This window comes from Barbus barbus (assembly GCF_936440315.1).
Source record: "Barbus barbus genome assembly, chromosome: 5".
NCBI lineage: Eukaryota > Metazoa > Chordata > Actinopteri > Cypriniformes > Cyprinidae > Barbus > Barbus barbus.
Window position 1 is genome coordinate 17,631,170 of NC_136733.1, and position 14,484 is coordinate 17,645,653.

Here is a 14,484-nt window from a genome sequence, read left to right on the forward strand (position 1 = left end):
GAATGATTTCTGAAGGATCATGTGACACTGGAGACTGGAGTAATGACTTTAGCTTTGCCATTACAAGAATAAATTACTTAACATATATTGAAATAGAAAACTGTTATTTAAAATTTTTATAATATTTTGAAATATCACTGTTTATGTTTGATCATTGAATGCAGACTTGGTGAGCAAAAGAGAATTCCGTAAAATAAAAATTTACAAAAAAATTAATAAATCAGGAACATTTGAATGGTAGTGTATATCAAGGCAATTCTGTCATTTTTAATAATGAAAAAGATACATCAAACAGTGTCTGTGTTCACTGACACCAATTTAAACACATCAAGGGATTTCTCTCTATATATCATTTAAAAATTGTTAAAAAAAATTTTTTTAAAAGTAACAAATTGCGAAATGTTTAAATGATATATTACAGGACCGTGACAAATGTACATATTCATGTATATTTTAAACTAAAACCTTCTTCCATGAACACATTATGCGTCAACTTCCCAACAGTGGTTTTGAAGCAGGGCAAAAAAAGGTCATGTCTAATGTTCTATATCAAGACCTTTTTGTTTTGTATCAGTTTGTGCCAAGTATGATTCTGTTCAAATTGTGAATCACCAAAGAGACTGACTTGCATAACTCGAGGCATTGTTTCTTAGCAGGACAGCAGGGGTTAGCGAAACGAAAACAGGGAGAAACTGTTGAGGAATGGAAGTGTATCATGGATAAGAAATGCAGTTCAGGTCTTTGTACATCTGAGTCATCTTATTAGTCTATGTCTCAGCTTTATTCACATATATTTAGCAGCGAGAGGTAGCTGTATGTCTTTCTTTCATAAGACTGAGTCATCTGTTGTTTTAGTGCCCCTAGTGAATAAGACGTTCACTGCATCTGTGCTTTTAAGTTTTTGAAGCTTACTTGAGTTTGCTGTTGGCTCTGTTGTAAGTAAAAGAGGATGTGCGGCCATTGAAGTGAGTTGGAGTTTTAATCACAGACTCGAGGGACGGACTCTTCCTCATAAGAGACGAGGGCTTCAGTTCATCACACGACCCTGAGAGAGACAGAACCACAGACACACAGGGGAAATTTAATGTTGTGTAATATTATTGCCACTTTTCTTCATCTCTAAGGACATGATAAAATCCACAAAGAGAAGACATGACACAATATTTAGTTAAATTAAGATAACCGATACTACGAGTGCCAAAGCAAACCACTTTCTGAAGAAATAATACACCAATATAATACATGATACATGACCAAAATAATAAGGTATTGGGTCAGCAAAGTTTTTTTTGAACAAATTAATAATTTTATTCTGCAAGAATGCATTAAATTGATCAAAAGTGACCGTAAAGAAATTGTTTAAGACATTTTTGTTGAGCAGCAAATTACCACATGTGAATGATTTCTGAAGGATCATGTGACACTGAAGACTGGAGTAATGACGCTGAAAATATAGCTTTGCCATCACAGGAATAAATTACAATTTAATATATATTCAAATAAAAAACAGCTATTTAAAATTTAAAATTTTTTCATAATATTCCTGTTTTATGTATTTTTGATCAAATAAATGCAACATTGGTGAGACTTAAAAGAGACATAAAACATTAAAAGATTTGACAGACCCCAATTATTTACACTATCTTCTTGGCTTGTTTTGCACTATAAATGTATACATTTTTCTGTTTTTTTTTTTTTTGGACAACTTCAGTGGAAGTTGCATTTTGAAGATTTTAAAAACAAATGTGAAGATCATAATAGTCACAAACATTCATTCTCCCATGCGGTATTTGATCTGTTATAAGTTATTGAAATCCTATATTAGTATTGGAACAAGTGCTCTAAGCAGATGAACTTTAACTCATCTTAAAATGATGTTAAGTTTTGTGGCTGTACAGTATTATTGAAAAAAATATACTTTTAATTTTCTTTCCCAGAGCAATACCAATAGACCCCATTTTAGACACCTATGTTTTAGACAGATTTCAGACAAATATATTGACTTTGTATTACAAGTGCATACATGCGCACAGTTTCACAATTTCAAAATGTCTGATAAACAACAACATGCCACAGATGCTATGAACAGTTGAACTTTAAATGTAAATGTTTCTCTACAGTATAGGTGTTTAAGGATAAGCGAAGTGTTGTTTGAAGGACACTCCTCAATTCTATGTCACAATGAAGTACCATTGTGGGGAAAATCTCCAAAGGCGATTTTTCTCTCAAGGGTCTTTGACAGCGGCTTGATTCCAGAGTGCCTCTAAAACATAAAACACATGTCAGTGATGGCATGGCCCATACACCAGTATAAATGCGTGGTTTATTTTGAGTTTTATACTACCTGAATGGGTGAGACAGCAGCAGCAGGGGCTGTACGGACTGGTATGCCACTCAGGGGGCTTCTGGGAGATTTATGCATCTGTACTGAGCTGCTGGTTCCATCTAGAAGAATACAAGTGAAACAATTTTAAAAATGGCTGTAGAAAATCCTATTTCTAGCCACGCAGACAACATAAAAAATCTGAATGGATAGTTCACTCAAAGGATAGTCTCACCCTTACGTCATTCCAAACCTGTATGACTTTTGGAACACAAAAGAAGGTGTTTTTGAATTTAGAACAGCTAAGATGCGTTGTTAGACACAAAAACCCACTTATCTGTTCTAAATTCACTGTAAACCATGGCTTTACAGGGTTTATTGTTTTTATAAAATATTAGCATGTGCTTAGCCCACCCAATAAGTCACAATTTTCATCATAAATCTAACATTTTTAAAATTTTCATAGTGGCATAATACTGATGTAACGAGGTCACAGGTGTATGCATGTTTCTAATTTACAACAGCTTCGAAAGTGGCTAAAACAATCATAATCAAGGACCGGAACTATCTGTGTTTTGGTGACCACTGACTTCTATTGTACGGACAAAAAAATAAATACAATCTCAAAATATCCTTTTAAAAATTTCATTTGGGTGAGTAAATGATGACAGAATTTGTTGGGTGAATTATCACTTCAAGGTCAGTTACACAGGAAGTTCAGTAGGACATAATACAATAAGTCAAGAGGATACAACATATCGCTTTTTTAATTATTATTCATCCAATATAGTTTTTTACTGGCCCATCTTTGAAAAACAGCATGGCAAAGGGTTACAATGAATCTCCACTCAAACTACTAAGGTCATATAAAATGTAAATGTGAAAATTGGATTTGTCATAATACAAACCATTTATGGTACAGAAATGGTTCATGAGGACCCTTATGAGGACAATTACTGCAATGACTGTCTGACGACACCACATTAGACTTTCTGAATTACCCTATTGTATTCTGCAGGACATTTTATAAAAATCACAAGCTGTACTAAAGGTTATTAATAATGGGTCTCCTTGTCTTATTATTCTAGGAACATTAAACAACCTCTCCAATCTAACATGACATTTTTTGTGATTAATGAACAGAAGTCCTGGTGTCTCACCACCCGCAACTTAAAGAAGTATCTGTCCAGCATAAAGGCATGCGGGAATGATTTGAGAGGTCTGGCTGCTGTAATGAAAGCCAGACTTTCCTGCTGCCGTGTTACTGATAGATTGTGATGGCAGACAGGAGATGTTTGGAGAGAATTATATCATTAGTTCAGATTAAAGTAAGGCTTCTGTTAGCATCTATTTCACCAATATAGCGCCATGATCTAAACATTTAATCACTGCCTAAATATTTTTTCAGCAATCATTTTACCATCTAACATTCATTTTAAATATTTGAGACATAAATAATAAAAGATGGGAAAAGGGGGAGAACAAGAATGAGAGAAGACTGAGGGAAAAAAGAAAAGCAGTGAAAAGGGTTGTGTCCTCACTCGGCATAGCTGTGTCAAACGACTTGATGAGAGATTTGACCATGGCTCCTGGTTCTGAGGGCATGCTGCTTCCACTCTCATTACCATTGGTTAGGAAGCCACCAGGTGCATTCTGGGACACGGTCATTCGGCACCAGTGAGGATCTTCACTAACATCTTCACTCCATGACCTATAAATCACAGAACACACATACACATATAGAGAGGCCACAGGGATGTGAATGTATTTTACATGAGGTGCTACATGTGTAAATGATTCAACTATTTGACATGCTGTACAGTAAAATCAAATCAAATACAGACAATTAGAATTTTTTTTTGTTTTATGACTTTGTAAAAATACAAAAACTTAAAACAGAAAAAAAGTAGATTGATACCAATTCATGTTTAATAACTTAATATTAAATAATAATAGTGATTTCAAATCATATCAAAATGACATTCAGTACTAATAAATTAGTTCACATCTCACCCCAGTAATCAAAAGAGAAATTATATTTGCATTAAAAATAAATGTATTTTAGAACTACATTTGTTTGCATTGTCACTTTATTTTTATCACAATAAGCACATTTCCTCCTCAAACATTCATAGTGTCTAAGCATGTGTAATTGGTATTATCCTTGATTCTCGTCATTTACAACAATTACTGTTATATTTTTTTATTTTTTTTTGAAAATGCAGCAATATGTTTTCATAAAAATGTTATATTTGAGTAAAATACTGCAATAGAATGCAATGCAAAACAATTAAACAAATGAAAAGTCTGACAAATACTTTGTATATACAGTTTTTCCACATTGTAGTAATGATTTTTGTTTGTTTATTTGTTTGTTTGTTTTTACTGCAAAATCGGGGTAAACGTTTAACTGCAAGGAAATGCCACAATCTAAACAATCTTAAAGGTTATAAAAATATGCATCCATGTTCTTTATGCACAATATAATTTCTTTTGACAGGTTTTGTGGGATTCAAAAATGATGGCCGACTGTTAAAAATTCACAAATAATGTCCACAAAAAGAACTACATTAAGGGATTAATTGATTTTTTTTTAGTACAAGCCCATAAAGATATCATACCTCAAGTTTAGTATATTAGTATATATGTTTGGTATATTAGAGCTAATTGTCCACACATCACACAGTGTACTGGAGACAGTACAGTATATGCACATTTGAGCACATTTAAGTGAAGTTTTTCTACCTGAGGCAGACATTTCCTCTTTGGGCAAAACTGGTTCAATATGCGAACAGTATATTACATGATATAAAAATGCAAAATATTAGCAAGGACACTTAAAACACAGTTCTAGTGACACCTCTGCTCAGGATAAAGTCCCAAACTGTCTGTATCATGTTTCTTTACTGTAGATGCATGTATACAAACATGTGAAAGCGAAAAATGAGAAACCCCAGTGGAAGCAGCCTTAAAAACACAGACATAACATACTGGAATGATCTGATTTATTGACTTTAAAAATACAGAATGCATTAATGACAATTTTAAACGTAAATTTAAAACCCCATGTGTTAGAGATAAATAGTATCGTATCTCTCAGGAGTACAAACATCATTGCAGTCACATGACAACAGCACTAAGTTACATTTGCACATTCACTGAATCGTAACAGAAACTGCATCCTTTAAAGGCAGAGGTGTGAAACTACTAAGCATGCAATCATATTTGGCACAGTCATGTCCTGAACTGTTAATACCAGCATGTAATATAATTTCTGATAAACTACATCTAGATGAATATGTTCCTGCGAGACATACAACCTGAGATTTGACAAAACAGCAGTCGAGGACCTGACTTTTGTACACTTCATATTTCAGACATGTCTCATTCGCATTCGTAATATCATGTGATATTCACATTCACTTAGAAACGTTCAAACTGAAATTGGTCACGGATGATTAAACAATGCAAATAGGGATGTGGAATGGAGTAGAAAGCTTCACGCATGAGGAACACAAACAGAAGTGCTTAGCTAAGTTGTTTACTTTGAACGTGAGGTAAAGCACGTTTCTCAAAAGTTCGACTGATTTCTTATCACTACTTTTAGTGACAGTGATGTAACAAAAAACGACACAGGGACAACACAACCACCCTTACCCTACAGCAAACATCATCCAATACAAGTAATTAATTGGTTAGTGCTTGAGTAAATCAAATGAAAACATTTAAAAGTTAGCGGGTTGTAATCCAACTGGGTTTTAACTATAAGAATCAGTGTGTTTAAAGACTAAAATAAGCTTGCTTGATATGTTGGAGTGTTGATAGGAATGGTTTGTCTGCCATCTAGTGTTGGATTTGCACACAGCAGTATGAAACTAAAAATTCATAATTTGAAAAGTGGCACATGAAAGTTCCCAGTGTCTTCATGTAACTCTAATAGATGTATCTGCTCTGTCCAATGTGTAAACACAGAGAATATGAAAAATGATCTGGGATAGAGGGAATTAAATGGTTTACCCTGTCGTGGTTGCTGTTGAAATACAAACTGTTAAGACAAAATCAAAAAGTGCTGGTAAAGTATTAAAGGTTCATACATGTTGGCTTTGTTCCTAAGGCAGCACAATACAAAGATATTTTTTGTACTTTAAAAAGACAGTGCCCAGTCAGGGATATAATAAATTAACGTTACAGATACATCCTAGTCAATTTGTTCACTTTTTCCTCCAATTATTCCCAACATTTCAGTTGGCCCTGCTTAAAGGTATAACAACACAAGCCTAAAGCAGGTCACATGATCAAACACACTTCAAATAGTGCAGGTGCTGTTTGCTTTAGAACAAACACAAAATATCTCCTCTAAGCAGCTGTGGAAACAGCATATATATTCCGGTTTTGTGATTTTTTTTTTTTTCAAACAAAATATTCAGAATTTGTCTTCACTTTTTCTTCCCGAATAATACTGACACACAGATAACTCTGTATTACAATACTGTAAACCGGTCATCAGTTTTAACCCTAGACATCTATCGCCCCTCAACTGCAGTCTTGGAGGTCTCAAATGCAGGTCCAGTGGCAATTCTGAAAGAAACAAAGAAAACAGAGGTATATTTAAGGTTCAGCATTTGGTTCTGAATGAAGTTATATTAAAAATACTTGCTAAATTGAGTTTATTAGGATGAAAGCCTCAGATTGACTCATTGAAATGAGCAGCATCACCAGTAAATCGAGCATCATTTATAAAACAAATGTTTTCATCGTGGCAACAAATGCTCATTCGTCATCATCAACCTTCATGCATCTCTCTGGAAATCAATAAAACATTTGATACATTTCATTGGCAGATTGTAAGTAGATGATTGAAGGAAGAAAACCTTCAAACGTTTCCAGAAACCTGTATGTTTCACAATCTGTGAGCAAACATCTGAGCAAACAGCAGGTGTCGCTACATACAAAGTTTTCAAGGGCAAGAGAGAAAGGAAAAGTAGAATTGGCAAACAAAGCAGACCCAATCCCGTTTGAATAAAATGAGCAAAGCCAATCAGATAGTAGTATTGTTCAAAGCAGTGGGCGGGTGGCTAAGGCAGGGAAAACAGGCAAGACACAAGCTCTTGAACATCCTCAATGATTAAATCACTCTGACCATCCATAAGCATTCATACTAGCATTCTGTATGAGTGCTGGGCTGGTGATAGCAGTGCACTCACCTGGGTCAGAGGGAAATCCTTTAGAGAGCAATCTCAGGGAACATCTGAGGGAGGGGGGAAATCGACGCACACTGGCTGTCCGTTTGAACGGAGGGGAACAGTTTTTAGAGATCTAGCAACTCAAACGCACTACTTATAAAAGCGCCCATCACAAAATACTTCAACTGGTATTCAATACATGCACTCATCTTATTGGATTACTATAATGATGCGCACAGGTCTAGTGTCACATGATAATGGGGAGACAATGTTGTTGCTAATGCTCTGCAGACTAATGCTAAATATTCTACGAAGCTAGCACACAAAACAGACATGAACACCAAAGCATTAATGCCAGCCCAACACCAAAGAGTAAACACCTTTTGACACAGGTATGTTGCTGGGACATTCATTTTCCTCAGACAGTTTGTTCAGTGCATCAGATGTAGTTCTTGGTGGATGAAATGTATACATTTGCACATCAAATAGATCAGTTCATCTAAATGAGTGTTTATAATTTAAAAGATATGGCAGGTATATTTGTGTGTTAAAAATAAGGCTGTGGCTGAAACCTGAAAAACCTGTATTCACTTCCTAATATGACATCCCACATTTTGTGTGTATGTGATTTGGTGGCTAGTTAAAGAAATAAAAATATAAATAAAAATTATGTTTAATTGAGTGGCTGAACAAAGTAAACAACATTTACAGTCTTGTTATTGTTAACTAAATCTATTAAAAATTGTTTTTGTTAACTGAAATAAAATAAATAAACAAAAAAAAAACAGGAAAAAAAAACATTAAAATTAAAAACATTAGTGCTAATATATATATATATATATGTGTATATATATATATATATATATATAACTCGTACCTCGGTTCGGGGGTCACGGTTCGATACGATTTCGGTACAACTGGAAAAAAAAAGAAATCTACTATGTTCGGTTTCTTTTCATTTATTTTGAACAGACAGTAGTGCAAATGAAAAAAAAATTCCATCTAGATGTGAAAATACTAAATATTACTACATGTTATATATATAAAATCTGTTTTGTTTTCATTGAGTGTACACAAATAAAAGCAGTCCTTTATACAGCGATTGTTAATAAGACAATAAGTGTTTAAAGTTGATTCTGCTGGTATAAGGAAACAGTTGAAGTGATCGCGCCGGAGCACGCGCACACACACACACACACACACATACACACACGCACACAAACAAAAAAAACAAAAAACACACATCCTCTCCAGCATTGCTAACTTGACAGCGCAGTTGGTACTTTATCAAAATAAAATACAGTGAACCAAACATCAGAGCACCCGCCTCTGTCTCACCGTTGGAACACGACTGACGTACAAAGCCTATAATTTACATAAATAATAGTCTAGCATTCAGATACGTTACATCGCAAATATGGAAATATTATGGAATATTTGGATTTGTGACGAATGAGAGAGGTAGGATACACACATATATATATCAACTTACTTTGTTGTGTATTTTCAATATGAAAAAATAACTTTTATATTGATTCAATGGATTTAGTGCATTTCGGGGAAAAAAAAGATGAGTTTTTATAATAAATCTTTGAAAATCAAAATCTGGATTAGAATTTTTTATGTTATATATAGCGTTTTGGAACCAAACTCTTCATATATATATATATATATATATATATATATATATATATGAAGAGTTTAGTTCCAAAACGCTATAAATCCATTTGGATTCATTTGAGTAAAAATGTGTTTTCTTTACCAAGAAAGTGGCAAGATGAAAACCACTATTTTCTGTTTCAAACTTTCACATAGCATATTTAGGTTATAATAACATAAAAAATTCAAATCCAGATTTGGATTTTCAAAGATTTATTATAAAAACTCATCTTTTTTTTCCCCCAAAATGCACTAAATCCATTGAATCAATACAAGTTATTTTTTCATATTGAAAATACACAACAAAGTAAGTTGATCCACATATGACAGCCTCTGAACTTGGTCAATACTAATCTTATATACAGGCACTGGACTAAAATACATTCAATCAGTCTTTGCCATGTTATATTCATTTAGTTGACTAGTGCTATACACTGTAGGCTATATAACAAAAACATTAATGGCATTAATAAAAACACTTACACTGACAAGCTACGCGAGATAATGTCTTTCGATATTTGTCTTTCTTTTGAAGTTATGGAACTCTTTACCTTTGTACATTCGCCAGCTGGACTCAATTTCCCATTTTAAAGTTCAGATAAAAACGTATTTGTTTAGAATAGCTTTTAATGGTTTGCTTGTTTAATGTGTTAAATGTTATAAAGCTTGTGGTTTATGTTTTGTATTTTACTGTACGGTTTCCTTGAGTGTCTTGAAAGGCGCCTATAAATAAAAGGTATTATTATTATCACGTTCATAATCTAATGCGATTCATCTGCAATTATGAACGCAATATTGCTCCATCTGAAAGCACGTGATGGAGATCACAGAACTGGCTTTACTGACGAGATGCGCATGACAATCACATGCGATTTATCGTGCAGCCCTAATATCAGTTTGTTTGTTGATCACAAAGTACAAAGTAGATGAGCAAAACTAGGATGCCGGGTGTATTGATTTATCGCATTCTGCAGAGAAAGGAGACTGGCGTTTGTCGCGGTTTGAAAAAAAAAGGGAGAAAACATGACAGAACAACACGACAAATATCGCATTTTGCATAAAATTAAAAATAGACTTTTCAATACCGACTTTTTCAATACTTTAAAAAAAAAAAAAAAGGCGTTTATCGCGTTTTGGAACCAAACTCTTCATTCATTCATATATATATATATATATATATATATATATATATATATATATATATATATATATACATACATATATGTATCCTACCTCTCTCATTCGTCACAAATCCAAATATTCCATAATATTTCCATATTTGCGATGTAACGTATCTGAATGCTAAACTATTATTTATGTAAATTATAGGCTTTGTACGTCAGTCGTGTTCCAACGGTGAGACAGAGGCGGGTGCTCTGATGTTTGGCTCACTGTATTTTATTTTGATAAAGTACCAACTGCGCTGTCAAGTTAGCAATGCTGGAGAGGATGTGTGTTTTTTGTTTTTTTTGTTTGTGTGCGTGTGTGTATGTGTGTGTGTGTGTGTATGCGCGCTCCGGCGCGATCACTTCAACTGTTTCCTTATACCAGCAGAATCAACCTTAAACACTTATTGTCTTATTAACAATCGCTGTATAATGGACTGCTTTTATTTGTGTACACTCAATGAAAACAAAACAGATTTTATATATATAACATGTAGTAATATTTAGTATTTTCACATCTAGATGGATTTTTTTTTCATTTGCACTACTGTCTGTTCAAAATAAATGAAAAGAAACCGAACATAGTAGATTTCTTTTTTTTTTCCAGTTGTACCGAAATCGTATCGAACCGTGACCCCCGAACCGAGGTACGTACAGAACCGTGACATCTGTGTACCATGCCACCCCTAGTATATATATATAATATTTTATATATTATATATTTAATGAATATATAATATAAAAAAATTACAAAAGCTTAAACTGATATTTAAATGAAAACAGAAAATATGAAAACACAAGGTAATTCAAAATATTAAGAAATATCATAATAGTAACTATAAATAATAACCAATCTAACATTAATAAATGCCCTACTTTTCCATTTCTAATCAGAGTTAATCAAGCAAATATTTGATGACTACAATACTCGTCTAAAGTTCATTTGAACTTGTCTTTTATCTTTATGTCTTTTAATTTACTTTTTTCCTCAGAAGTTAAAAGGAATATTTACAGAGCTGCCTTTGGTTTTGAACCAGATTTTTTGGGGTCATATCACAGTTTAAAGCTACTATAAACAAACAAACAAAAAAAGAGTAAACAGATGCAAGATAGTGTGTAAAAGCAGAGGAGTGAGGGTAATTTTGCATGACTAGTGATTTGAGTGTTCATTGTTAGTTTACTGCAGCCTTTAAAATGTCAGATATTAATTTCAGACACTTAAAATGTCAAATTCAAATTCTTTATCTGATCTTGATATAGCTTAACTTCGGGATGTAGCAAACTATACCAGTGAACCCAGTCAGCGGCTGTCAGAGATTGATATTTGAATAGAGGTGATGGTTGTTAGAGTTGAGAGCCCAGATGGATAGCAGAGGGGAGGGCAGTGTTGAGTTCATGAGTGACTGTGTACCTGGTGCCCTGGATCTGCTCCAATTCTGAAGCCAGACTTGCGCTGTGCTCCTGCTCCTCCTGCAGACGTCTGCGCAGCGTGCGCAGCTCCTGCTGAGCTTCCACCTTTATGTCATTGGCGACCACTACTGCTGTCTGGAGGTCAGCCTGGAAACGGCGCCACTCCTCTGTCTCATCCTGAAAGTCCGCACACAAACACATGCATTTTTAGTCATGTGGAGCGGAAGTGTTTTGGCCTTCTTGTGAGCTCATGGGGCTGGTCATGGAAATGTCATTTTCAATCTCGGTGACTGATGGGCACTGACATGGTAGACTGCAATCCAGCTTGCATTTGCAGCTCAAAGTGTGCTCTAATGAAGACCGTTCTGGTCTCATACACATAGCACTGTTCTGCACAGATGGAAGATATTCCTCCTGAATTATACAAACTGACATCCACTGTCAAACATGCATGGTTACGCTGTAATTCATTACAAAATGAAGAAAGTACAAGAAGAAAAACAGATAAACAATTCCACCTTCATCTGTTTATTCATGGCCTTAATCTGCTTCTCCAGCTCAGCCTTGTTTTCTTCCAGCCTCTTGATTTGATCTGAAAAATCAGGACAAAATAAAAATTCATAAAAATGATATATGCACTACCATTTAAAAGTGTTGCATCAGCAAGACTTTTTTAAGAAAGAGATTAATATTTTTATTCAACACAGATGCATAACGTTTTTTTTTTTTTTCAAAAGTGACAGTAAAGACAATGTTACAAAAGATTTCTATTTCAAATAAATCCTTTTCCTTTGAACTTTCTATTCAAAGAATCCTAAAAACAAAGTTTCACATTTTTCATAAAAAAATTAAAATTAGACAGTGCAAATGTTTTTAATATTGATAAGAAAAAGACATGTTTCTTAAGCACTAAATCAGCATATTAGAATGATTTCTGAAGGATCATGTGGCACTGAAGACTGGAGTAATAATGCTAAAAAATTATCTCTACCATCAAAGGAATATATTACAATAAATTTAAAAAGAAAGCAGTTATTTTAAATAGTAATAATTTTCATAATATTAATGTTTTATCAAATAAATGCAGCCTTGAGCATAAGAGACTTCCTACAAAAACATAAAAAAATGTAATAGACTCAAACTTGTACTGAAACTTTAGTGTATTACATAAAATAAATGTATTTACAACCCGAATTCCAGAAATGTTGGGACGCTTTCTAAATTTGAATAAAATTAAAACTAAAAGACTTTCAAATCACATGAGTCAATATTTTTTTAACAATAGAACATAGAGGACATAAATGTTTAAACGTAGAAATTTTAAATTTTTATTCACTAAATGAGCTCATTTCAAATTTGATGCCTGCTACAGGTCTCAAAATAGTTGGTACCCGGGGTAACAAAGGGCTAAAAAAGCAAGAAATTTTGAAAAGATTCAGCTGGGAGAACATCTAGCAACTAATTAAGTTAATTGACATCAGGTCTGTAACATGATTAGCTATAAAAGGAATGTCTTAGAGAGGCAGAGTCTCTCAGAAGTAAAGATGGGCAGAGGCTCTCCAATCAGAAGTTAAGATGGGCAGAGGTTCTCCAATCTGTGAAAGAGTGCGTAAAAAGATTGTGGAATACTTTAAAAACTACGTTCCTCAACGTTAAATTGCAAAGGCTTTGCAAATCTCATCATCTACAGTGCATAACATCATCAAAAGATTAAGAGAAACTGGAGAAATCTCTGTGTGTAAGGGACAAGGCCGAAGACCTTTGTTGGATGCCCGTGATCTTCGGGCCCTCAGACAACACTGCATCACTCATCGGCATGAATCTGTCATTGACATTACTAAATGGGCCCAGGAATACTCCTAGAAACCACTGTTGGTAAACACAGTCCCCCGTGCCATCTGCAGATGCCAATTAAAGCTCTATCATACAGAAAGGAAGCCATATGTGAACATGGTCCAGAAGCGCCATCGTGCCCTGTGGGCCAAGGCTCATTTAAAATGGACTGTTTCAAAGTGGAAAAATGTTCTATGGTAAGACGAGTCCAAATTCCCTCTTCCGGGCTAAAGAGGAGGGAGACCTTCCAGCGTGTTATCAGCGTTCAGTTCAAAATCCATCATCTCTGATGGTATGGGGGTGCATAAGTGCATACGGTATGGGCAGCTTGCATGTTTTGGAAGGCACTATGAATGCTGAAAGGTATATAAAGGTTTTAGAGTAACATATGCTCCCCTCCAGACGATGTGTATTTCAGCAGGACAATGCAAAACCACATACTACAGCTATTACAACAGCATGGCTTCGTAGTAGAATAGTCCGGGTGCTGAATTGGCCTGCCTGCAGTCCAGGGCTGTGTTTCCCAAAAGCATTGTAAGCTTAAGTTGATCGTAGCTCCATTGGTTTCAATGGGTCTATGATGTACTTAAGCTTACGGTGCTTTTGGGAAACGCAGCCCAGATCTTTCACCTATAGAGAACATTTGGCTCATCATTAAATGAAAAATACGTCAAAGACAACCACAAACTCTTCAGCAGCTGGAAAACTATATCAGGCAAGAATGAGACCAAATTCCAACACCAAAACTCCAGAACCTCGTAACCTTGATGCCCAGACGTCTTCAAACTGTTTTGAAAAGAAGAGGAGATGCTACACCATGATAAACATGCCCCCGTCCCAACTATTTAGAGACTTGTAGCAGGCATCAAATTTGAAATGAGCTCATTTTGTTCATAAAATTGTAAAATTT

General features: G+C 34.6%; 1 protein-coding gene across 2 annotated transcripts in view; it reads right to left on the reverse strand.

Moving 5' to 3' along the window:
- The window catches only part of LOC306869179 (cytospin-B-like), a 129,235-nt gene that overhangs the window by 52,528 nt on the left and 62,223 nt on the right, over positions 1 to 14,484 (reverse strand). For both annotated transcript variants that reach the window (XM_079415820.1, XM_079415821.1), the window contains 6 exons: positions 12,260 to 12,333; positions 11,743 to 11,918; positions 3,865 to 4,034; positions 2,345 to 2,445; positions 2,191 to 2,263; positions 913 to 1,045 (listed from right to left, as the gene is read on the reverse strand). In XM_079415820.1, the coding sequence (XP_079271946.1) occupies positions 913 to 1,045; positions 2,191 to 2,263; positions 2,345 to 2,445; positions 3,865 to 4,034; positions 11,743 to 11,918; positions 12,260 to 12,333 (727 nt within the window). The remainder of the gene's footprint in view (positions 1 to 912; positions 1,046 to 2,190; positions 2,264 to 2,344; positions 2,446 to 3,864; positions 4,035 to 11,742; positions 11,919 to 12,259; positions 12,334 to 14,484) is intronic.